The following is a 25768-nucleotide window of genomic DNA, read 5'->3' on the forward strand; positions in this document are numbered from 1 at the left end:
ATGAATGAAGTGCTATTTCATTTTAGTAGAGGAGAGAATTGAGACATTGAGAGGTAAAAAAATGGTTCAAGGTGAAGCTGGCAGTGCATGGAGCCTGAACTTAAAGAAGAGACCATTAACTACAATATCCATATTTAGTTCACCACACAGCGTTGTCTCTTAGCCATCCAGGACTTGATATCTAACCAGTACACTCTGGATTATTTTCCTGAAGACTGGTATATTCTATTTGTTCACTTTTCCACATAAGTGTGTAGGCTGTTTCAGCTCCTTCCTATAAGATGAGGAATTATTTAATAAATTACAATGCCTTCTGAAATTTAGGATTGTTCCCCTGAATTTCTGATGACAGATCATTCACAGAAAGGAAGAGAGAGAGAGAGAGAGAGAGAGAGAGAGAGAGAGAGAGAGAACTTACATTTGATTTGTCCTAGTGACTGTCCTTTGAGTAATCTTTTATTAATACTCTCCTTATAGAAGCATGTCAATCTATGCTTGATTTGCATCTTAACTTCAAGCTAGCTTTCTGCCTTAGAGGGAAAAACAGAGACTTCTCATCATGCACTTTTTGAAAGCATCTTTGATCCTGACACCTTGTCAAAACTGTTGTGAAAGCTGCGGTGATTTATTTTCATATGTTATGCCTGATTCACATGTACACTCACAACATCCCTCACCCCCATTTGCCCTACTCCGGGATTAGAGCTACCTGAGTTCAGGTAAATCTAGTCTAGAACTTTCTAGTAGCTCTTCTCACTTTATTGTGTCCTGCGGCTCTCTGAGAGACTCCAAGGAAGAAGTCTACAGGAGGTTCAGGGAAACTGTTACTTTCTGGGAGGAAAAGGCCCAAGGGACTAAACCCTAGAAGGGGAGAGATCCAAGGTCTTCATGAATCAGCAATGCCCTTCCACATTCTACTGTGTAAGGGTGAGCAGATGAGGCAACAAAGTACCACAGAGGAGCTCAGAATGCCATTGCTTTTTCTCCACTTTCTAAGTGTCAGCAAAATGAAGAATAAAGATGTTTCGGGACATGAGGGATCTCTTTTATTGGGAGGATCCTGTACTGTCTTCAGTCTAACTTGACAGAAATTGGAAGGAGAAAAACAAGCAAGCAAGCAAACAAACAAACAAACAACAGTTTGTACGGGTTTAGGTAGAAAATCTGTAAAAAATGATAGTTGACTTTTACAGAAGTTACAAAACCTTAAACCTTCTGCAAGTGGTTAAGCACAAGCAGTCCTTTTACCAAGGACGGATGCCTTGCCTCCCTCTCTGTCTTCCTTCCCTTCAGCGTCTCTATTCTCCATCTCTCTCCTTAGCTAAAACTCACCTGTCTCCATGCCTTGAGAGGCAAACGGGGCAGAGAACCAACTAAGCCTTCAGAAACGTTAGAGAGGATTATGAGAGCCTCATCCTGTTCCCACTTCCTTAAGGAAAGGTTGGATTCAAGTCTTCCTGGATACTTTGGTTGGAAGCAGATGCTGCCTGAGCACCGACCTTTGTGACTGAGATCTGTGTTTGTATGAAATCCCCATCTCACGAACACAAGTAGCTGATGAGACCAGTGAGTGTAAGCATCCGAGCCAATGTAAATGTGCTCCAATCATAGTGAAATAAAATCCCAGAAGTTCAACCGGGACCACACTTATAATAAAACAATATTGATTGATTCCAGGAAGAGCAAAGATCAGTTCTACCCAATTACACCCTGTCTACCCCTGACAAAGCAGCACCCGCGAGGATTATTTCACGGCTCTTTTATAGGTGATCGCCATGACATAATGGTTTTCGTGACATGTGAAAGCGTATTTCTGTTTGTGCTTGTATGTGAGCTGTAGTTATATGTGTGTGCATGTATGCAGATAAGAACACAACTGATCGTGATGCACAGACGTCTTATTTAGGAAACCTGGATGAGAATGAGACAAAAGAAAGAAGAGTGAGTCTAAATGACAAAGTTCAGAAGGGGGGGACGGTCCAGATTGACAATAGAAGTAAAATAATCCAGGGAACAGAGATGGGTGGGAAAGGGAGTAAGAAGGCAGAGGGAAGCAGGGCTCCAAGTACATTTATATTCTTGAATGAAAATGTGCCCTGTGTAATAAAAGCCATAATGAAACAGAATCATCTCGTACTGAAAAGCAGAAACATCAAGGCTCCTACGAAGTCACAGGATGGACAATTTACTAGCCTAGTTTATCTCCAACATTCTTGCAGCCATGCTATTCCAATAGCAAAGTCTTGGAAGAATGGCTTAAATATTCTCTTTATGGCTAGATGCCTAGTATAGGCTGTGATGTAGACAGCCATGTCCCAGCTAAGCTTTAGGGGAAGATTCCCAAATGGGCAATTAATTTAGATTTAATAGGACAGTTACTGTAAGTTTAAATAAATGCCAGTTAAATATTAACAGCGTATTTATTGAAGATTAACATTGCTGGATGCATTGTGGGATTTTCTTTTCCTTAAAGAAACCCTTTATCGGAAGACTTTTAATCATCTTGACTCCTGCATTGGCTTGCCTTAGATCTGGGGCAGCTCATTAATTACCTTGGATGATAGTTTTCTGAATTCTGAAGTGGTACCTTGGCTTACTGGAGAGTGGAAGGGCAGGAGGAAGAGGCTATTTCCGCACAGGAGAAACGGATAAGTGACGCTGAAGGGTAAACTGCTTCTGAGAAGAGGGCCGAGGAGCATCATAATCACAGTCTATTAGAGTTGGAAGGGTCCTTAGAAAGCTTCTAATCCAAACTCTTTGTATAGAAGTCAGGAGGTAGAGACCCAGGCACTTCCTCACAGTGAGTAAGTGGCAGGCTGGGGCTGCAACCACAGACCCTTGACCCCAGCCTCCCAAGAGCTGTCATCCTAGGCTGAAGTCATACTCTTTGTCCTTCAGAAAGCCGTTAGCCCATTGGAATGAATCAGCTGGTAGATCGTCACAGTGTTCCACCGTCCCCGTATAATGTTGATTCTTTCAACAAAGGAACGTCCTAACATTTCCAAATTAGCAGTGAGTTCTGCTGATGGGCTGAGAGGAACTGGGACCCAGATGCTCTGGTTTACAAAGCAATGTTTGGGCAGAAGTCATTACTAGGAAAAAAGTCTAACTGAAGCAGTATATTTTAGAGCATGTTCTCATCTCATTGAGAATGGCCTTTTCTGTTTTTGCTTTGAGCTGGTGAACAAAGAGTCAAATCCTCTAAAGGAAAATGTGGCTAAAAGGTTAAGGATAGACGCAGGCAGCAGGGGATACTCTGGGAAGGAAAACTGTAAGGCGTGCAAGGCGTGTGCTCCCCACGCTGTCTTGGATGTGCTCCAGGTCCAAGGCTGCAGAGATTGCCGTTCAAAGGCCTGTTTTTGTATCAGAAGCCACCTCCTGACCAGTTGAGCTGCTTCCTGCAAGCATTACACTCGATAGGTAGTGTGTAGGTGAGAATATTCATGTAAACTGATGCCCCTAGGCAACCTCTCTAGAAGGATTATGGAACTAACTGCTTTGGGGTGTTGGAAGGGTTAGAAGACCAAGCAACTTGGAATGGAGGCTGCATCAAGTTGACCTTGCAGACGCCAAGGGGTTTCCCCTGCAGCAGGCACATAGCGGTTAAGGAGCTCCTGGAAGAGGGTCTGGAAGTGCGGTTTACTTTGGATGGGTTGGAAGTATCTTCTCCAATACCTATAGAACCCTATACCCTGGGTTCTCTCTACCTTTCCAGTGTGTACTTGGGGACAGGAGAGCTCAAAGGACCTAGACAAATGCTAAAAGAGTAAGGCAGATCTCGAGCACAGCTTCTTTTCCCTAGGCTTCTGCGAGTAGGCATCAACCGGTGGTTGACAAGATATTCAGGGATGGGACAGAGGAGTGAAGAGCTAGCTGGTCACTCATCTTCCTGTTTGGAGTGGGTAGCCTGAGGCACTTCTTTCTACCCTATCCCTGCATGGTGTTTCTCCTCTCTCTCTCTCTCTCTCTCTCTCTCTCTCTCTCTCTCTCTCTCTCTCTCTCTCGGATGAGGCTCCCTCCTGATGTAAATGCCATGACTGTCCCCAGGCCCATGCTCTTCTCTTAGACTCCTCCTGACCTCTGAATGAATTTCTCTGGGTCCTTCCTGACAAGCCCAGCAGAAGCCCTCCGGATATCACACGGGAACCACGGGAGAAGCCAGGCTCTGGACTGAGCGATTGTATCTGTTTGTACAGACTCGTAGCAGCTCCACATGCTTGGTACCATGAAGCCTGCTAGTTTACAAACAAAGCTTGTGCCCAGGGCTCCGTCCTCATGACAGAGCACGAAGATTTGACATTTGCCTCTTCTGCATTCAAAGTCCGCAGTTGTTCTTTGTGGGATAAGGTAGTCTGAATAGGTATGTGAGTGCATATACCTTACTGAAGGGGGCAGAGCTACCAGGTTACACGCCCAATTCAGCTGAACACAACTAGACAAGCGGTGGCTTCTGCTTGCCTCCCTTCTGTCCTTAGATTGGGTGTAGTCGACGAAGCCTGCCTGCTGCAAGGATTCTGCCATACCACTTACTCTTCATTCCTCCTCAGCAGTAAAGATCCCTCAGCTGCAGCTCCTGACATAAAAGTCTTTCACTTTTGATCGGACTTGCCCTCTTCCAATAATTTCTTATGGTACTTATACCATACATGTATTCTTTACTTTGAGAAGCTCCTCACAGCCTGTCTTTGTCTCTCTTGGTAGACAGCATGCTCCGTGTGGATTTACCTGACTAGAGGATTTGTCTCCATTAGGACATCCCTAAGTGCTCCTTCTCTCTCTCTCTCTCTCTCTCTCTCTCTCTCTCTCTCTCTCTCTCCCCCTCTCTCTCTGTAGGGTTTCGCTGTGTTACTTTGGAGCCTGTCTGGGAACTTACTCTGTAGACCAGTAGACCAGGCTGGCCTCGAACTCACAGAGATCCACCTGCCTCTGCCTACCGAGTGCTGGCATTAAAGGCCTGCACTACCACTGCTTGGTCCAGCCCTTCTTCACTCTTAACAATGACTGCAGAGAAGCCAATGTGCTGCCTAGAAACCTGAACACGTACCACAGTTTTGATTCTTAAGGAGAAGGTAGATTTCTACCCATTTTCCTCAGCCGAGGGGAGAACAAGTCCGAATTGACTAGAACTTCAACGCCTGTGAATATCAGTGTAAATAACGACTGCGGGGAAACCCAGGAGCACCAGACTGCTGGGAACTAGAGGGCCAGCAGGTGTGCTTTGCTCCGTCTTTCTTTATCTAGTTCTCAACATGTGCCCTATACATGCTGGTTTCATGAATGCTTCAGATTCAGTGGAGTCGCTGGATACCCAGAAATATCATGAACAGCTTGTAGCCCCCTCCGTGGTTGTCTGTTTGGCCCCAGACAAAGCAGTAAACGCTGGTGTTTCCTGCTCATCTCTTCAACTGTGTCCACAGTCATGGAATAACGGGAAGATGACTGGACCAGGGATCAGGAGCCCTGAGTTCTTGTCCTGCTTCACTCATTATTAGCATTATACCTAATATGGCCTACTGGGGCTCAGTACTTCCTTCCTAAAGTGAAGGGTGTGTCGTGCACATCTTCCCACATCCTACTCGACACAGTGTTCTGTGATTCTCTGGGTCTGAGGTTTTACTATGACCTAAATCTTACATAAGAGACAATTTTGCCCCAACCTCTGTGACTCTTGGGATGTGCTCTCTGGATACCTACCCTTTTTATTCTTGGCACTTTGATTTTAGCTCATTCAGTCGCCCTCCACAGCTTTCTCCACTCCAATCTCTTCACTTTGTGCATCTCTTATAAAGTTCTGTAGGTTTCAAAGCCCGTGGACAGGCAGCCATGTCCCTGCCTTTTCTTCATTGCCTTCTCGGATCACTCTGTTTCTGACCTCTTTTCTCTTCGTGCGGCCCTCTTCCCCTCTTCATGTTGCCCTATTGCTCTTTCCACTGAAATCCTCACACATTGGACTGAGGCCCAGATGATCAGTGATTTTTTTATTGTGATACTGTATTCATAGAGAGGCAAAAAATAGCATGCATTTTTCCAAAGCCCAGCCCTTTCCTACACCCCTGGAGGCACCTCTTTATCCAGATTTACACTGCTCCTTCTGATTAAATTTTCCAATATCTATTTGATGTCACGCCACTCACTAACTGCCCTGCATTTTTCATCTCGCCTGTGCTTCTATTTGAAATCTCTACCAGGAGAGGGGGGCCTTTCGCCTTTGTAGAGAAATAGAGCTGGCGTTTCTTAAGCTACTGCTCTTCCGCTGTCTCTTGCATGGTGGAATAACCGCAGCTCTTTAGCTCACCCCAGCCTTGCTGTAGGTAACATAGAGTAAAACAAAACAAAATCCCAGCTGACTGCCTGTCGGTCAGGGCTTCTCCTTGTCCAAACCCTAGTTCAGTGTATACGTGACAATGCAGGTATGGACCACACCTATCTACCTCAGTGCGTATGTGTGTGCGTGCGTGCATGCGTGAGTGTGTGTGTGTGTGTGTGTGTGTGTGTGTGTGAGAGAGAGAGAGAGAGAGAGAGAGAGAGAGAGGGAGAGAGAGCTTGAAAGGTATTGTCCTAAAGATATTTTTATAACCTGAAGCAATTACAGCTGTCAGTGCAGAGACAAGCTGTGACAAGTTGATTTATGTGTACAGTATATGTGTTTGTGAGAAAGAAGGGAGGAAGGAGAGGAGGACGGGGTGGGGTGGGGGAGAAGGTGGAGGTGGCACTCTTTAGGAGTCTGCTTTCCAGGAGGCAGAGAGGAAGTTGTTTCTATAAAGAACACAAATAGTGAAATTGCTCTGACTGTCATCCCTTTTTCATTAACTCAGATGTGCTGGGAAAAATAAAATAAATCCAGCAGTTTTTATGAAACCAGAGACAGGATATAAGATAAGCCACTAAGTGCTGGTTATATTTAGGGATTAGGGGATGGGAAGGCAATTGACATGCGATTTGGATCTTCATCTTTTTAAAGCACTTCAATAGCAGGTTTGGGTTAAGCAGAACTGTCTTGTTAATTGTGTGGGCATCTCTGACCTTCGGCCCCTTTCTTGACTTTTATTTGTGAACAGAGTTTGGATCCCTGGCTCCTCCAAGCAGAGATTATGAGTGACTTTTCTTTGTCCTCCCTGAGGGTTCCCTGTGCTCTGATGGGCTCTCTGTGGACAGCCACCAGGATGCTTCAGGTCAACACTTCTCTTCAGGGTCAGAGATAGATGCTCTGCCTGTCTGAGATGAAGTACATTCAGGCCAGTGTAGACTGTGTCTCAAGGAGCCTTTGAAGATTATTTTTCTGTCTAGCCATAATAACGAAGCAGTCTCAGGGAAAAAATGTATTAATAAAGCCTCTTTCATCTTAAATGGTTTTCTAAGTATTATTCCTGTAGAGTTAATCATGTATGTAGGTCCCTTGGGACAGGATGTTGGTTGTCATTATCCCCATTCCTAGATGCAAAACCTAATGCTCATTTGTACCTACCTGGAATTAGATGCAAGCGACTGAATTAGAATTTGTCATGAGAAGAATCAGCCTCTCCAGTCTCGGGCCTGGGTCTGTAGGGAAATGACGCCAAAGACCGGAATGAGTTCCTTCCTCTTCCGTGTGTCTAGCATTTGTTTTCACTGAGTGTGACACTTAGGGGTTACGACAGGGCCATAGAGGAATAGCTGATGGATTATTAGGGATGACACAGTGGCTTTAAGGAGAGAATCTTAAACTCATCAGCCTGCTAATCAACAGAGAGAAGCTCAAGTCTTCTGTCTATACTCAGGAGCAGCTCAACTGAATGGAATAGTTTAATTTACAGTCTTCATATTTTCCCACTGGAAAATGAGACAAAATAGGCTCCAGAAAAAAAAAGCCATTTATTATTGCCAAATAACAACAATTTTTGGCACTGTATATCCAAAGGTTTCCTGGGTTCAAAAATAGTGGATGAGTTCCCTGGGACTTTAATATCAGAAAAAGTCATCGGAGGAGACAGTAGGGAACTGGCCTAGTAATGAATTGATGTCAAGCATTTTGACACCTCCGGCGTAAAGTTGCTCGAAACTGCCTGAGCAAGTGTAAAAACAGAGAAAAACAAAGCTTGCTCGTCTTCCTTTGTGGCCCTTGAATTTGGTTAACATATTTCAAAGCTGACCTCTACCCTCCCCTCCCTCAGGTGTAGCATGAGGGGGATATTGTGGGAGAAGCGCACGTGTGGATCCTTACATGCTGTGTACATGGAAATGGCTGGTGTTACTCAATAGTGTCAAGGGCCCTGTAATACCAGCACGGCTGTGGCTAATCATGTTTGTAGTGGTATTTTGTTGTCTGGTGTTGGATGGCTTTGAGGAAGAGTTGTTGTTGTTGTTGTTTTTAACTGTCATTTTATAGTTTGTTTTAAAATTAGTATACCAATTGTTATGCATCAGAAAGGCCAGTGGAAACAAACAAAACCATCACATCCTCCGGCCTATTCCCAGGAACAATTTAAGTCATTATTGGGAGCTCCGGACTAGAAGTCCCTGAGAAGGGAGCCTGTTGGTGTTGTTCTCAGTGTTCCTACCGATTCACTCTGTTCCCTGCAGCAGGACTAGGCATGGTCCATCAGAGCTAGGGTGAAGGGAGAAACACAATGTAGGCACAGAGGAACCTGCAACAGACAGGGAGAAGTCACAGGTCCTGAGCTATACCCAGTCTTTCTTTGGGTTTCAATGGTTTAAAGAAAGCCACACCTCTTGGAGATGAAATCAGGTATGCCAGGGTGTGAACCCAGAGCGTTGAGAATCTTCCTTATAAACTAGGCAATGGCTTTCATTGGCCCAAGCCTGTGTGCCTTTTACCAGATAGCATACTCTGTGTGTGTGTGTGTGTGTGTGTGTGTGTGTGTGAGAGAGAGAGAGAGAGAGAGAGAGAGAGAGAGAGAGAGAGAGAGAGAGAGGAGGGGGCAGGGGGCTAAGAAAGGCAGTGTTCAACTTGACTAACATGTTAACGGGTTTAATGGGATTTTGCTCACTTCACCCACCAAGATGCTTCTGGAATTTTCATATTTTTAATTTTTCCTGGACTATCTCTATTTAGAATGACTGTGTTTAGTCTATGGGGTTTTAAGGAGCTTTGGGGGTGGGTGGGTGGAATGCAGAGGGTAGTGTAACGTTGAATAAAAATGAGACTATGTGAGCATCCTCCTAAGACTACTCTAAATGCTGATAGAATTAATTTGACCATTTTAAAGGTGCATATATTCATGCTGCAGGCTCTTCTCTTCCTAGTTAGTTTGTGACCCTTAATAAGATGTCTCGGGCTTATTAAGACCTCACAGTAACTTTGTCTTCTTAATTGCGAAGAGCTTGCTCTTTAAGTCCAGAAATGGTTAAACCTGTGGCCAGAGGTAGTGCACCGCCCTGTCCTGGCCCGGCGCGGCGGGGGTTAAGGTGGGCTCCCGCGCCCCGCACCCGCCGGGATGAGCGCGCAGTCCGTGCCACCCGCCCGCCGGATTGCTTGGAGTCGGCACCGAGAGAAAGTGGCGGTCAGGGATGGAGCTGCTGCCATGACAACCCCGGCGGTCGGGGCCCGCGCGCGTCGGGGCTGCTCCCGGGAGGAAGGCGGCGCGGAGGCCGGGGGCGGCCGCTGAGCGTGGCGTCCGCGGCTCCGGTGCCTACTGCGCTTCGCCTTCTGCAGCGAGCCAAAGAGCAGGCGAGGGACCGCTAAGGTCCGCCCTGCCCGGCCGCTCCAGCCTTGCTGCTGCGCTGCAGAGACAGCCCAGGCTGCGGCGCGCATCTGGGCTCCAAGGAAGTTGACCGAGGCTCTGTGGCAGGATTCTGGAGTCCGGGATTGCACGAAGCCGGCTTAGCAGTAGCCTCCTTGCACCATCCGTGCCGCCTCTTGCGTGCTCTACTTTCCATCTGCTATTGTTCCAAATTGTTTCTGGCGGCGAGCCTTGCTCTGAAACTTAAGAAAGTGCTGGATTTCCTCTTGTTCGGCTGAGGAATCGCAGACCACATCTGGGTAGCTGGATGCAACCCAGCCACAGCCCTGTTGGATACCAAAGTGCTTACTCCTGTCCAAAGTGCCATGCCTGAACTGCTACAGGAAAGAGGCGGCTCCTGAGACCAGCACCTGTGCGCCTGCTTGCCTGCCTTGCGCTTCTCCTTCCTAGCCACCTTCCTGGCCACAGGCAGCACGGAGAAAGTCCGCCTCGGATGCGTGCCGTGGAAACTGGTTCTTGGAGTCTGGCGAGCTGAGGCTGGATTTGAGGGAGGAATATTAGACTTGGAGGAGTCTGCGCGCTTTCCTCCTCCCAGTGCATCGCGCGGTCGCCGCTAGTTCATCGCTAGGTCCCCGCGCTCACTCCCCACCCCACCCACTTCCTGTGCTCGCCCGGGGGGCGTGTGCGTGCCGCTGCCGGAGTTCTGGGAAGTTGTGACTGTCGAGAATGGGGGTCTGTGGGTACCTGTTCCTGCCCTGGAAGTGCCTCGTGGTCGTGTCTCTTAGGCTGCTGTTCCTTGTACCCACAGGAGTGCCGGTGCGCAGCGGAGATGCCACCTTTCCCAAAGCTATGGACAACGTGACGGTCAGGCAGGGGGAGAGCGCCACCCTCAGGTAGGGAACTGCCATTCTACGAAATAATGATTTGTTTGGGCTGGGGGACAAGGGACGGGGTGCGGGTGTGTGCACTGGAGCAAACCAGGGTTAGTGGAGAGGTCGCTAGTTCCTTACGCTGCACAATTTCTGATTGAGCTGGCTGCTCTGCCAAGGCATGTGGCAATCACAGGGTCGATCTATGTTTCCCGAACCAGGCTTCCTTCACTCAGGGGTTTGTGAAGGGTGGGGGCTAGTTTCTCATTTTGAGGGCAGTGGTCCTGGTACTGTCTGTTTCTGAGCCCGACGGCTATGGTGACCTGGGGCTTGCCTGAGACTCAGCATGGATGATCTTCTCTCTGAAGTTAATGAGTCTCAAAGCAGGGATATGACTTGGTGGGGATGCCCTCACTCCACCCGTGCCACTGCTAGTTGCCACCAGGGACCGGACTTTGCAAAACCTCTTTTCCTGAGCCTGGTTTTACCATTTTTTTTACTGTGATGTCTGGATTCCGTGAGATGGTGGGCAAAGGCAGATATGCTCTCCTGTCTGAATGTGGTTCTCAGACACTGGTACCATGCCCTCTGATTTGTCTGTGGAAAATGCCGTCTCCATGAGTGAACTGTGTTCTGGCTGTTCTGTCCATCCAGTCAGTATGTGCAAAACTTGGCATGGCCCAAACTCTAGGCTTTAGTGTCGTGTTGGGTCAGGAATGGTTGCTGGGGTTGAGGATTGTAAAACCCGGGAAGGAGGAGAAGAATCTTGGCTACATTTTGTGTTAAGTGGGGCAAGACTGTCTCCCTTGTTACCTTGCTATTAAAGCTCTAACTCCATTTCCAGTGTCGATGAAACCACACCTCTCACAGGAAAGCTGTGCACTGGATCGTTGTGATAGGAGATTTTCATCTCTCGGGTTTTTAAGAGACCAAGAAACCTTTCTGCCTCACTTTGACTTAATGTGTCCTCATTAATAAAGTTTCAAAAAAGGGTCCACTGACCTGACCACAGGCGACACTACATTATTTTCATCCTCTGACCTGGAGATTCTTGGAAAATTAACCTTGACTTTGGCGCCAGATGTTATGGTCCCATTAGGGTCCTGAGATTGGAATGCAGTCCTGAAAGCCATAGGACAGAGAGCGCTGGGGAGGGAGTGCTGGCAGCCCAGACTTGAATTGTGCGAGCATTTTCAAAAACACGTGTGATTTAAGGAACCATGCTAGGCTGCAAATATCCCAAGATCCTTTGTCTTGGGAGATCTAACTGTCATGGTTCCAAAGAACTCCTGGTTACTCAGTGATCCACGCATAGACTCCTGAGGAAATACTCCAGGTTAAACTAACCTGTCCAGTTGGCCCCCTCTCTGAAATGGCTTGGTATTTACTTTATGTAGGGACTTCATGGAAGTTGTAATTATGCATTGATTTCAGACTACTTCAATAGAAAAAAAAAACCAACACCAACAACAGAACCCCCCCAAACCTCTAAAACAATATAGTCAGGAAAATTTAATATTCTCTAGATGGCTCCTTTGACACTAACCCTTGGCTGCAGGAAGGAGACTTCCGGGAACAAAATAGAGATACTATCTATGTGGATTATTTTAGATACAAATAAATCCCCCTACTCATACACATTAAAAAGAGAGAAAAGAAAGTCGTGAGTGCTCTGGGGATTTGAATTGCCTTTAAGTAGACAATTGGCATTGGCAGTGACTCTCACATTCTAAGGAAAACAAGGGGATTAGAGTGGCCCAAGATGTCATCCCAGCCAGGCAATAGCCCTATGGCTCAGGAGGTTCTGGCTTTTTCAGAGAGTGGATATATCCAGCAGGTGCCAGGGTCGGGGGCTTCTTTCTCACAGCCCATTATTGTGGACTGGCTACTTTCCTCTTGTTTTCCACCCTCACCTTTGTCTCTTTCACACACCAATGCTATTCTGTGTTTTCACATAGACTTTCCACACAGTGGTCTTGTGTGACACCATATGGCAGTATGTGGATATGGTGAGGTTGTGTCTGTATGCACACCTCAGGATTGGTCACAACCCAACCTTGCATAAAAGGTCCATCCAGTCCCCTGCTATGCTGTGTCAGCCACACAGAGCTGAATGTCTTTGTGACATTCAGGAGGGGGGCCCTCTCAGTGGATGGAACCATAACACCTAGGGATTAGACGAACCAGGGTGTGAATGATACAAGACATCAGTCATGGCCACGAGTTGTGGTCAGACCTGGCACAGGGTGTAACAGGCAAGCTGTGTGTGTGTGTCACCCATGCCCTTCAGGTGTTTGCTCACTCTTCTCAGATCGCACTGCACTCGAACACGGAAGGGCTTCCTTGTCGAGGGTGCACTTTTGGGAGTGGATGCTCTGAATTCTTAGACACATGTCCTGCCTTTTCTTGTTCTGTGTTGGAAAGTCGCACATAGTGATCCTAGGATGCATTACTTTGTTTCCATAAAAACTGCTAAATTTGCTCCTTGCCTGTTTATGAGTTGCCATCATCCAGTGGTTCGTGATTTCATATTTTTTTTTCTTCAAAACTGTGCACTAGATGAAACTGGTTTCCTTCCTTCCCTGTCAACAAGTAGGGAGGCTGAAGCACCTTCCCTTTCATGCAAGGCCACCCCATCCTCCTCGCACCAAGACTGCAGTTCCGTTCATGACCAGCAGAGGACGTTCAGCTCCAGTTTCTTTTATTCTGCTTTGTTCTCACCAAGTATCATCGTTGAGATCTTTTGTAGTCCCTCAAGAATAAATGTTTCAGCAACAAATCCTACTTTGAATAACTTTAAAAGTTTATTTTCCTTTTCCTAGTTATCTCTAGTGATCTCCATGGAGCTATTGGGAAACAATGGTGTTGGCAATGTGTGCAGGATTTCCGGCATTTGCAGTCTCCCTCCGTTTTTGCCCTTCCCTTGGTGTTCCTATGGATGGTGAGATCACATGACTCAGAATGGGCAACTACATAGACCCAGTGTGTTGAGGAGTCACCATGTATTAGGGAATACCAAAGCGCTGTACACTAATGTCTCAACCTCCTAATAATGTAAGTGAATCCTAATAATAATTATTTTATAGTTGCTATTATTATCACATTTTACAGATGGGAAGACTAAGGCGTTGCCATAAAGAATTACGCCTCACTTGGGCCTGGGATGTGGCTCAATTGATAGAGTGCTTACTTGGATCATATGAATCCCTGATGGGATCCCTAGAGTAGCTCCTCCTCTCACAGAAAATAAAAACCAAACAAAATTTTACTTGATTAACATGGAATAGGTAGGAGGTTTTGAAGTGAGACTAGTAGGAGGCCCTAGTAATGGTGATGGTGATGTTAAGTTGAGCAGTGTTATCCTGTGTTGACTAGCTCATCATGTGTTGACCAGCCGCTCTATGGTTCTGTGAACTAAGCGTACATAGTGACAGTTAATCCTCCCTACTCTCTGAATTTCATTAAATTATCTCCCACTCTACAGATCAAGGAGTTGAGACCCAAAGAGCAGCATTTATCTGAACTTACACCAGTAGCAAGTGACAGAGCTAGAGTGTTGGTCCTGAGTGATTTCAGCAGACCTGAGCCATCGAGATTTCCCATGACTTATCAGGGGCCGATGAATTCTGGGTCTCCCTTCAGTGGTGTTCCATGTCTGCCATTTTTCCCTCTTTTCTCGTGTTTAATTGCCTTCCCAAGTGGGCTGAGCTCATTCTTAGAAAGCAAAGATCACACCTTTTAACGTCATGAGCATCCTGGATGACAGAGGCTTACAAAACAGATGAATGAAGACAAAACAAAACTATCCTTCGCTGCTTATAGCATTTCCCTATCACTTTATTCTATAACATATTAATGATCAAACAATAGCAATTGATTGCATGGTTCTTTCATAGAGCAGGGTGTTGAAGTGTGGAGGGAAAGATATGGAGGCCTGGACTTGGCTCTCAGAAGCTCAGGGTCCACTCCCTAAAGCCAGCCTGTGAACACTCAATCAAGGTTAACACATGGGGGCAGCAAGAGGGGAGTAGCTGAGCAGAGCGCCCTCTGGTGGAGGGAGGCTTTCAGTGCTTAGCACATAGAACTAGTATTAAAACGTAGAGGTAGTGGTGGTACATGCCTGTAATCCCAGCACTGGGGAGGCAGAGGCAGGCAGATCTCTCAGTTCAAGGCCAGCCTGGTCTACAAAGAGTTTAAGGACATCCAGGGATACAGAGAAACCTTGTCTTGAAAAGCAAACAAAGTAGAGGTAACTCCGAGCATCTCAGAAATTGAGATGGTTATTGGGCTGGGGAGGCCCAGGTACAGACCTTCACGAAATATCAGAATGTCTTTCAGTGATTCTGCCCAGTGAGAAACCTGGGTCAGACATTCCACCAATAAAACAGACACTACAAAAGTGAATTATTTCCTGGGTATAGATCAAGTCAGAGGCTGAATCTCTACTCTATCTGTGTCTAGACTTGGATAACTGAACCATGCCAGTTTTCTTGGACCAGTTAAAAATAAAAAGTCTTATTTAATGTATCATATTAAGGCTGAGATTTGATTTGGCAGCTCCAATAAGTAACACAGAAGACTGCAGTAGATTTAGAGAATTTCCCTCTCAAGTTAGGAAATTGAGTTCCTTATGGATTTCTGTTAGTGCCCACAGATACTCTGAGGGCCCTGGAAGGGAGAACCATACTTTCTTTGGGTTTTTATCCCAATGCTAAGCACATGACTTGGCTCATGGAGCTTACTTTTGGCTGTACCTGCTAGGAACCACACTATCCAGATGGCTCCACTCATAGTTCTTTTCGGTTTGAGCCCAAGTACTGATGAGATCCCCCACACCCCCCACTCAGGCCTTTGCTGACACCCAAGTCAATTTAGTCCTCCTACCATTTATACCAGTCTTAATATCAGCTTCTCACAGTGGGCGCTGTCTTTTGAGCTCTCATCTTCATCTGAAATCATCCCATTGGTTTGATTACTTGTGGACAGTGAGTTCCGTGGAATAAGCGTGCACCCTCTGGACAGCGAATTTTGTGGAATAAGTGTACACCCTCTGGACAGGGAGTTCTGTGGAACAAGTGTGCATCGTCTGGACAGGGAGTTCCATGGAACAAGTGTGCACCCTCTGGACAGGGAGTTCTGTGGAATAAGTATGCACCCTCTGGACAGGGAGTTCGGTGGAATAAGTATGTACCCTCTGGACCGGGAGTTCCGTGGGACAAGTGTGCACTCTCTGGACAAGGAGTTTTGTGGGATAAGTGTGCACCCTCTGGACAGGGAGTTCTGTGGAGTAAGTGTGCACTCTCTGGCTTGTTCAGTACATTCAACCACCAGAGTCTTTTTTACAGGAAGTGACCAATACATGAGCTGCATGGATGAGTAAAGAAATGTGTGTCTAAATGGCTCCCTTTTCACCTTGACTGTCTCTCTTTACCTTAGCATCTTGTATTGTCCTTGCCCCGGGATGTCCTTGGTGCAGCATCATAGTTGTCATGGTCATGTGGTGTGGGGTAATTCCTGATGAGGTTCTGTGTGCTGATTCCAAATGCATGTAATTTAGTGAGCTGGTGTCTTGCTGAGCTCTCCACAGATGGGCTGTGTTGGGAGTTTGTTCTTTCTTTGATCGCTGTGCCATGATGTGCGCCTCCTGCTCTGGCTGGTCACTTTACTACCCAGCCTCCCGATCTTTGAAGAAATGTTCTTGATGATGTGTCAGGTGTTCCTCAGAGAAAGGAATCTACTTACAATGAGGAGGGGAACAAAAAAGTATCTCCCTTCCAGTCTTCTATATTTAGAGTCCCCTGGTGGTAGTTGTCTCATGGTGGAACTATTGATCCCTGATGATGGTTTCACTCCTTCCGAATGGCAATGCCTTCCAGAAAGCATGCATTGGGCTTACTTCCCTGTCTTCTCTCAAGGTTGCTGACTGTGCTCCCCTTAGAAGCCGGTCAGGAAGTCATCCTGTGGTCTGTGGCTCCATGTAGAACATGGGCAGCTGGGCCTGTGCAGGGAGGTTCCTAGATTATGTCAGCCCATAGAGGAGCCAGAAACCAAAATGGGGAACATGAAAACTCAACCAACTATGGGACAGAAGGGGTGGGAGACAGCCAGTTCTTCCTGGAACCCAAAACTGCATGGAGAGGGGCAGCCCAGTTTTCCAGTATGGCTTCCCTCCAACAGTGGTGAGCTACAGATATAGTTATTCTTTCCTCTGTTAGGGCGCACAATGTTTTGAGGTTTGAAAGGATGACAGAGACCATGAGGGTCAGTCACACAGTGAAACAAGGGCAATGACAGTCAGTCTTGCTCCAAGGTGAGAAAAGTTGACATCCAGCACTAACCCCAGGCCCTGGCTGTGGTCTCACCAGGCTGTGTGTGCCTAAAGGAAGGTGGATTTTCCCACTAAATACCAAACTGTTCTGCAGACCCACTAGGTGTGCATCTGACATTTATCGCTGCATTCTTGGTTATCTCCTAACTCTGCTTTTTTTTTTTTTTTGACCAAAGCCTGTGTGATTACTCTGCGGTTCTGACTCTGTATGGGACAGACCTCTTTCCTGTCTCTTAAACTTTGTGTGGAATCATAAAGGAGATATAGTGGTTATTCTGATTTCACAGACGGAGAAGCCAAAGTGAAGCTTTATCCCAGATCACAGGATCAGATAGTAGGCAGTGGGACCTGAGCTGGTCTCAATTTATCCCTCTTTCTCTCTTTCCCAAGGCCCTCTGCTACCAAGGACCTAGTGAACTTGTTTGCTATTTCTTGTGTAACACGCAACTCCTTTCTTGATGAACTTTGGCCGTGGGTTGTGGGAGTGTGAGGGATTTATGTGGTTTGTAGCGTGAATGCACAGAGAGACCCCTTTTGCCCTAGCAGAATCCTTCTAGAAATCATGGAGCTGACTTGTTTTGTTCAAGGGAAACCTTATTTCAGGTCCTATCATTAATCCTTTCACTTCAGATATCAGCCAGCAGTCTTGGGCTTTTCACAGAGAGGTTACAATTCCTCAAATACATCTGAGTGTTTTCCCAAAATGGAACACCAAACAGTTCCAGGTAGACACATTTCTATAAGGATGCCACAAGCCAGTGCAACTGAATGTTGGGTGGTTGAGGCACAATAGGAAGGGCCTGAGTCTACTATTTTCTTTCTTTCTTTCTTCCTTCCTTCCTTCCTTCCTTCCTTCCTTCCTTCCTTTCTTTCTTTCCTTCTTCATTCCTTCCTTCCTTCTTTCCTTCCTTCCTTCCTTCCTTCCTCTCTCTCTCTCTCTCTCTCTCTCTCTCTCTCTCCTTCCCTCCCTCCCTCCCTTCCTTTCTTCCTTTCTTTCTATTTCTTTCTTTCTTCATTCCTTCCTTTCCTCCCTCCCTCCTTCCTTTCTTTCTTTTATATGCAGAACAGGACCATTCACATCTCTTCTGGAGTACTGAAAAAGTACAAAACTAATTAATGTTGATGCACAGCTATTCTTTAGGGCTGAAGACTTCCCCCAAAACAGGAAAGTTGGCGAATTTCCATCGATGACCAGTAAAAATAGTAGACAATGCCATCAATACCATATTTATCTGTGTGCATGCAGAAACCCATGTGGATGGTCTACAAGCAGTATTTTTATGACATGAAAAGTTTATTGGATTTAGGATGCATTTTCAGATTTTCTGTGTGAGCAACGAGAGGAGATAAAAGAGAAGTTTAATTGAATGACAGCTGGTGGAGACAGGTCTTTGACACAGAGTACCAACAAACTTAGACTCCATCAGGTGTGTGCTAGGGGACAAGGCGATCCACTGGAAGGAAACTGAACTTGAAGGCAGGAACCCAAGCAATGCTGGGACAGGCATCTTTGCAGTGTGTTTTTTGTTTGGAGAGAACAGTTGCTATACACTCCATGGTGTCGTGTTAGGTGAAAACAAAGTATTGCACTGCTGGAAGATTTTTCCTGACTGGCAGAGGTCGGAGCCTTCCATGACCTGGCAGCTTATCTCCGTAGCTTGCCGAAATGGGATTCCTCCCTCCCCAGCAGAACTTCCTGCCTCAACCTGCCTGTAGCTGGATAATGTCCCTGGAGCACTGACCTTATCTGAAAACGGTCTTTAGACAGATGCCTGATTCATCTCCAGCTTGACCACCCAGATCTCTGCTAAGTAGGCTTGTGCTAGGAGCTCTGATAGAGGACCCTCCTGCCACATACTAGGCCTTGTGATGGGATCATGCCATTTAATACAAATTGGGGCTTGTGTCCAGGTTCTCCAATCCTATATATCATTATACTCTGGAATAAAGTTGAGTTGTTTCACCAAAAGCAGTCTTCCAGAGGGTTATCTCCATTCATACTCATGGGATCCTTAAAAAGATTTCTGTTGCCACTTCTGCCCTTTTGCTCTCTTGGACTGATGGCCAACAGGTAGAGAGGGAAAAGAGGACCTCCATGATGTACAAAATTTAATGCATAACTATCTTTTCATATGTATGTGGATATATATGTATATAAACTCATGTTTATGTACATATAGGTGTATGTAACATCCATACATGTTTTCTTATTCTCACTATTAACTGTTGTAAGTCTAATATTCATGTCACAATACTTTCATAGATTTACTGTGTTCATTTCTAAAGGGTTATAAAAAGATAAATCCCGTTTTGTCTCCCCATAATCATATGTATTTTGTGTGTGTGTGTGTGTGTGTGTGTGTGTATGCTTTTCTTCAACACCTTTGCTTTGATCTGTGAATCTTCTTATGTTCCAGTCATTTCTTGAGACATTTTATTTTTGAAAGGAAGTGAGAAGAAAGGAATTCCTTCATTTTTTTCCTAACAAGATTGTTGCACAGCAAGTTGTGACAGTTCATGGCTCTGAAGATAAATCTTCCACCCAACAAAGCTGTCTAGAATATTTCATAAAGTAAGTTATTAGAAATTCACAGACAGATTTGGGCTAGGAGGACCTCTGTCTTTGGAGGGTTGGTCTCTGTGATGATATGATGTAGTAGGGCAGTAAGATGGGATGGGTTTCCATGCAACAGGGGCTCTTTGGGTATGCCCATCTTCAATAGTGCACCAGGTTCTTTTGCCTGCCTTTGATGTCTCCTTGTCATTGGAAGGCAGGGCCAGAACTTGCATGGTTTAAATCGAGATAGAAACCTGCCTTTGGTCATCTTCTTTAGAGTGGAGGAAAATCTGGGACACTTCTAAAATTTATAGATTATCTTGGTATTCACTGATGGGATCAAGAAAGCCCTTTCTTCCAAAGCCAGTGCAGAATGTGTAAATTAACTTGAACATAAGCGCTATTATGTATTACAGCTTCCATCTTTTATGATCTGTTTGTCAAAAATCACGCATTCACATGGCTGAGTTGTTTGGATTTGTTTTGGAGTGTTTGGCCAATTTTCTGTCTTCTCAGAGTGAAATATTTTGCTTAAAAAGCTTTTGGGGTGAGCTTTGTCTTGTAAAATGAACATATGAATTAATCTTAGAACCTGATGATGGATTTTTAAAAAATAATAGAATTTTTAATGAAAACAGCATCAACCAACAGACTGATAGAAAATCATAAAACTGAAATCAACCTTCAGACAATGCTTTGTTGGCCCCATGGAGGCAAAGGAAGATGTATTTGTATGAAAGCAATTTCTTATCTTCTCTGGATTTTAGACAGACTGTAATGTAATGGATGAGAGGAAAAAGTGCTCTCACACCCAGAAAAATCATCGTTTCACAAATTTACCCATCAGGAGAGCTCAATCTAAAGCAATTGTAGCTCACCAGAATTTACAAGTAAGAGAGGAAATGTATGTGAATTATTTTTAATTGAATGCTGCTGTTTTTGTGTGTGGTCACCATAGAGAGGAGTTCTATGGGGCTGTACAGAGAATTGTGCCCATCTCATCACCAAAACAAACAAACAAACAACTGTTTCTCATACCTTATATATGATCTTATTTGGAGGTAGAGTTGAATGTTCTTTATCCAAGGCGCCTAAGACTTACATCTAAGATTTGAATTTTTAATAATGTGTGTTTCTTTTTTAATTTTTGTTGACAGAGGTTTCTGTCCCAACCAGTCCTGCAGTCATCCCAAAGAAATACACAGAAGTCTACATTAATTATAAACTGTTTGGGCTATTAGCTCAGACTCCTTATTAACTCTTATATCTTATAACTTAAAGCATAATTCTTGTCTGTTTTAGCCATGTGGCTTGGTAACTTTATCAGTAAGGCATTCTCGTCTTGTTTCCTCTGCATCTGGCTGACCACTGCAGACTGAACTTTCATCTTCCCAGAAGTCTCCTGTTCTCGTTGCCCCACCTATACTTCCTGCTTAACTACTGGCCAATCAGCATTTATTAAACAAGTACAAGAAACAAATCTTTACAGGGTAAAACCATTGTCCCACAACAACCTTTTGCAATCGTATGATCAGATGTCTTGGGGATGAGGCTTCATCATCCTGTTCACATTATTTTTTTATGTTTCATATATGTCCTGTGTACATAGCCTGGGGATGACTTTGTATAGTATCTTAAATAATTTTGTGGATGACACTGTGTTCACGGTATGGAGATTTCTACTTCTATTATGTTGGTTCTTATGGAGTGAGATTTGAGGGTTCTTTGAACTTTTAGATTAAGGGATGCTTAATCTTTACTGAACTGAAATGAAGTTATACTACAGTCAAGTGGTCCCCTGAACCAATATGGCCAGTTCATTCATGCAGTGTAAACACAGATATATAGAGGACACATGGGTGAAATGTTATATAATAGAGAAGACAAATGTTGGGGTGATGTGCTTGGAAGACAAGTAATGCTGCAGAGTTATCAGTCAAGGATGGTAACAGACCAGGTAGAACCTTGCATGTGAGTTTCCAAGCAATGTAGCCTTGTTGCTCCCAGGGTCTCAGGCTTCCAGGCAGCAGAAGTGTAAGACTATAGTTCTTATTGATTGGAACCATTTGTTTTGCTTCCCTGTTATCACAGCCCTACAGCATTGTAACGAAAGGCTTTTGATAAGTAATAACAGTCACATATAAAAAACTACAGAAAGGCCTGCTTGGACCATGATGTCTTCAACCATGACATGAACCATAGTGGTCCACAGAACAGTTGTTGAAGGCATTCACAGCAGTGGGTATCACTGCCTCTTCCGGAGAATAGTGCCAGCCCCTCCTGTTGCAATAGCAAGGGAGACTGAGGAGGTTGAAAACCATTAGAGTGGGTTCCCTCTCTCTTAGAAGTCTGCCAGAATGAACTCATTTCTACTTTTGATTTTATTATGATAAACACTCTCAACCATAAGCCATCACCTGCCACCTTCAGATTCTTACCATGGTACTCTTCTATACCTGAAACTTGAAGACTGTTACATGCCTATTTCTAATCCCACAAACCTCTTTACTTTGTGAGTTTTGTGTTCTGCCACCAGAAAAATCTCTCACACTCAGTATTTTTCTTGAATATTATCACCATTTCCCTGTCCTTTGGGTGAAAACGAACTATTTTGGAATATTTCCACCCCTCAGGCCATCTCAATCAATGCTGACTAGCTTTCCTCCCATGTCTTACTTACCATGAGATCTGAAAGGTGAATTGATGTCCTTTTTTTGATGCTTACTGTGGCCTCTGTTTGTTTCTTTCACATCGTCCTCAAAACTTGGGGGACAAACAGATACAAGATGGCATTATTGACCACTTGTCTTCTGGCTCTCTGTCCTGACCACACCCTTCCCTCTGAACTGCACTGTCCCTCTCTGAACCAGCAGAGTCCCTTTCAAATGATATTCAGATTGTGTGCCTCTTTCACGCTCTTGGCCAGCCCCTCCTTGACTCAGCCCCGCCTTTCCCTAACTGGCTGCTTCTCTGTCAGTCCCTGTCCTGGAAACTGTCAACACTAACTGCTCATTTGTCATCCAGGTGTTCAGGCCAGAAACCCAGCAGCGATTTTATTTGTCTTCCTGTCTTATGCTGTGCTTAGTATTTGGAGTTTGCAAACTCAGTTCATCTCACTCTTGCGTGATTTCCTGAATGAGACCTCATTTCACCATCTGAATGAACCCCCAGGTCAAAGTCAACATCCTCTCTCCTGAACTATTTGACAACATTGTCTCTGATTTTTATTTCTACTCCTCTTTATAGAAAAAGATTTGTCTGTTTTTATTTTATGTACATGGGTGTTTTGCATGTGTGCGTGTATGTGCACCACATACCTGCAGTGTCAGAGGAAGTCAGAAGAGGTCATTGGGTTCTCTGGAACTGGAGTTACAGTTGTGAGCTGCCATGTGGGTGTTGCAAACCCAACCTGGGTCTTTTGGAAGAGCAGCCAGTGATCTGATCCACTGAGTCATCTCTCCAGCTCCTATCTGCTTGTGTTCTTAAAGATTCCTTTCCCTTAGGCCGGGCGGTGGTGGCGCACGCCTTTAATCCCAGCACTTGGGAGGCAGAGGCAGGCGGATCTCTGTGAGTTCGAGGCCAGCCTGGTCTACAAGAGCTAGTTCCAGGAGGACAGGCTCCAAAACTACAGAGAAACCCTGTCTCAAAAATCAAAAAAAAAAAAAAAAAGATTCCTTTCCCTTGCTGTCTATGAGTGAGTAGATACCATGTTTGTTGTTCTGGGTCTAGGTTACCTCATTCAGGATGATTTTTTATTCTAGTTCCATCCATTTGCCTGCAAATTTAATTTAAAGAAGTCATTGGTTTTTGATTTTTTTTTTATTGTTGTTGTTCTTGGTTTTTCTTCCGAATAGTACTCCATTGTATAAATATACTACATTTTTTTTTTTTATCTGTTCTTTGGTTGAGGGGCATCTGAGTTGCTTTCAGGTTCTGGCTATTACGAATCACACTGGTGACTACCCTGATTGTCATCTTAGGACCGTCATTCAGTAACTGATGGAAGCAGATGCAGAGATTCACAGCCAAGCACTAGGGCCCATCTCCTTGAGTCCAGTAGAAGAGAGATAGAAGAGGGATTATATGAGCAAGGTGGGGGGGGTCAAGATCATGATGAGGAAACCCACAGAGACAGCTGACCCAAACTAGTAGCAGCTCATGGACTCTTCTAGACTGACAGCTGGGGAACCTGCATGTGACTGAACTAAGCCCTCTGCATGTGGGTGACAGTTGTGTGGATTGGTCTTTTTGTGGGGCCCCTGGCAGTGGGACCAAGATTTATCTCTGTTGTATGAACTGGCTCTTTGGAGCTCATTCCCTATGGTGGGATACCATGCTCAGCCTTGATACAGGGGGAAGGGCTTGGTCCTGCCTCAACTTGATATGTTTGGCTTAACTGACTCCCCATAGGCGGTCTTACCCCCTCTGAGGAGTGGATGGGAGGGGGAGGGCAATGGGGAGAAGAGGAGAGGAACTGTGGTTGGTACATAAAATGAATAAAAACATTAAAAACAGAGTCCTTTTGCAGTTAGAAGTCCTGCTTATCATTTAAGGGCAAAAATTTTGTTCCATGACTGTGTTCCAAACTCTGCTTTGGTCCAGTTACCTTCAGAATGAAAGGCAAACTCTCGGGTTGTGAGCATTCTAATTACCCCAAGCCCATCACTGCTGCCTCCCCAGGGCAGAAGCACCCTGAGCTTCTCTTGTTCTGAGATCCACCAAGTCTACCCTCTCTGCTGGGACCTGCCGTGGAAATGTGTGGCCACAGACAGCCCTCGCCGAAGTCATGTGCCCTTGCCCATGGTACCTCCAGGCCACGCTGTTTGAAATAGCTCTTCCTCCCTCTTTCTGTTTCCTTCCCTAACTATAATTTTCTTCATGGCCTTCATACTTAGAAAGGCCTGTTATTTATTTATCTGTTACTTATTTATTGTCTCTTCCCCTAAAATGTAAGATCCACCAGGCCACTGAGTTTATTGCTCTCATTCATAGTGACTGAATTACTGCTGGGACACGCAATATATTAAAAGATATTCGTAGAGTGAATGAAACATTTATTAGGAATAATAGTAGGCTATTAACAGTGGAGATTTTGTTTATCTTTTGCTAGGAAGAGGAAGTCTGTACTGGCTTGGGCTCAGGTGTTACTAAACTGTTCTAATAAGGGTGGGTGCTACTGTTGGATTTGCTTCTAGGTCAGCGGGTGGAATGTGATGTTAAGGAAGAAATTTCCTGGGCAGTGGGCAGTGTGTCACACCTCATAAAGCCAGGGTGTGTGGAATGTAAAGGGCCTTTAAATACCCACATTTACAAGGCGTTTTATAGAAAATCTAATAAACACTAGGAAATAAGGATTATTTTCTAGCCTGAGGCCTACGAACATGGAAGGAAGACAAGGAAGAGGCAGTAGAAGGAAGGCAAACCGTGAGCCAGGGATTTAACAAATATTCAGTGCCCATTATTTTAGTTTAAACCTACCTCCTCACCCCCAAGACAGGGTGTCTCCGTGTACTCCTGGCTGTCCTGTAACTCACTCTGTAGACCAGGTTGGCTTTGAACTCAGAGATCCTCCTCCATCTGCCTTCTGAATGCTGGAATTAAAGACCTGCACCACCTGTCTGGTAAGCCTACTTTCTTAAGAAAGTGCTCCTTTGGGGCTGCAGAGGATATTGTAGGGGCTAGACACAAAACTTTTCCCAGGTTCAAGTCCTGGCTCAGCCACCAAGGTCTATGATCTCTGGGACACAGACTCACTGAGCTATGACTCAGTTTAGCATCATTTAAGGGAAAAGGAGCACTAAGCCATCAACACAGTGTGAAATGCTCAAAGCAATACATGGCACACCATATAGGGCCGATACTATTGGTACGGCTGAGGGTGTGCCCAGTACCAACTGTCTCTGGACCAGCTGACACAGTTGCTTGCATGCCATCCCTCTTCAGAAGGCCGAGGGCACAGAGGACAGGCAGGATCGACGCTACGGCATTCTATAATTATACGTCATCTTAGCGGTGCAATTGCTTCTGGAAAATCTATGCAAAATTCATCGCTTTGAGACTGGCTGGTGGCCCAGGGCCAAGGAGACCTGGGTTTTGCATGGACCTTGGCTCTGTCACAACTCACTATGAGAGGCTACTAAGAAAATCAGCTCTCCTAGACTCCAGCTCCCTGCTGGAATAGCAAGGCGGGCATGCCCCGTCCTGCTTGGTTCATTGCTTTTAAAGCAAAGCAGTGGGGGAAAAAAAAAGACTTCTAGTGTCGAAAATATAAATTGTTTATTCTTGTCCATTGACACAGTCCATGACTGTATTTCCAGGTCTTTCTTAGGTTGAT

At 45.2% G+C, this 25768-nt stretch overlaps 1 protein-coding gene across 5 annotated transcripts in view; it reads left to right on the forward strand.

Annotated features, from left to right (window-relative positions):
* The window catches only part of Ntm (neurotrimin), a 977299-nt gene that overhangs the window by 544636 nt on the left and 406895 nt on the right, over positions 1-25768 (forward strand). For 4 of the 5 annotated variants that reach the window (XM_085689785.2, XM_085689786.2, XM_087905740.1 and 1 more), the window contains exon 2: positions 10489-10573. In XM_085689785.2, the coding sequence (XP_085545911.2) occupies positions 10489-10573 (85 nt within the window). Of the gene's footprint in view, positions 1-8706; positions 8726-10488; positions 10574-25768 lie in introns of those variants that run through there. The other variant, XM_087905741.1, reaches the window with a different exon arrangement.

The sequence above is a fragment of the Myodes glareolus genome, chromosome 4 (assembly GCF_982192425.1).
Source record: "Myodes glareolus chromosome 4, mMyoGla1.1, whole genome shotgun sequence".
NCBI lineage: Eukaryota > Metazoa > Chordata > Mammalia > Rodentia > Cricetidae > Myodes > Myodes glareolus.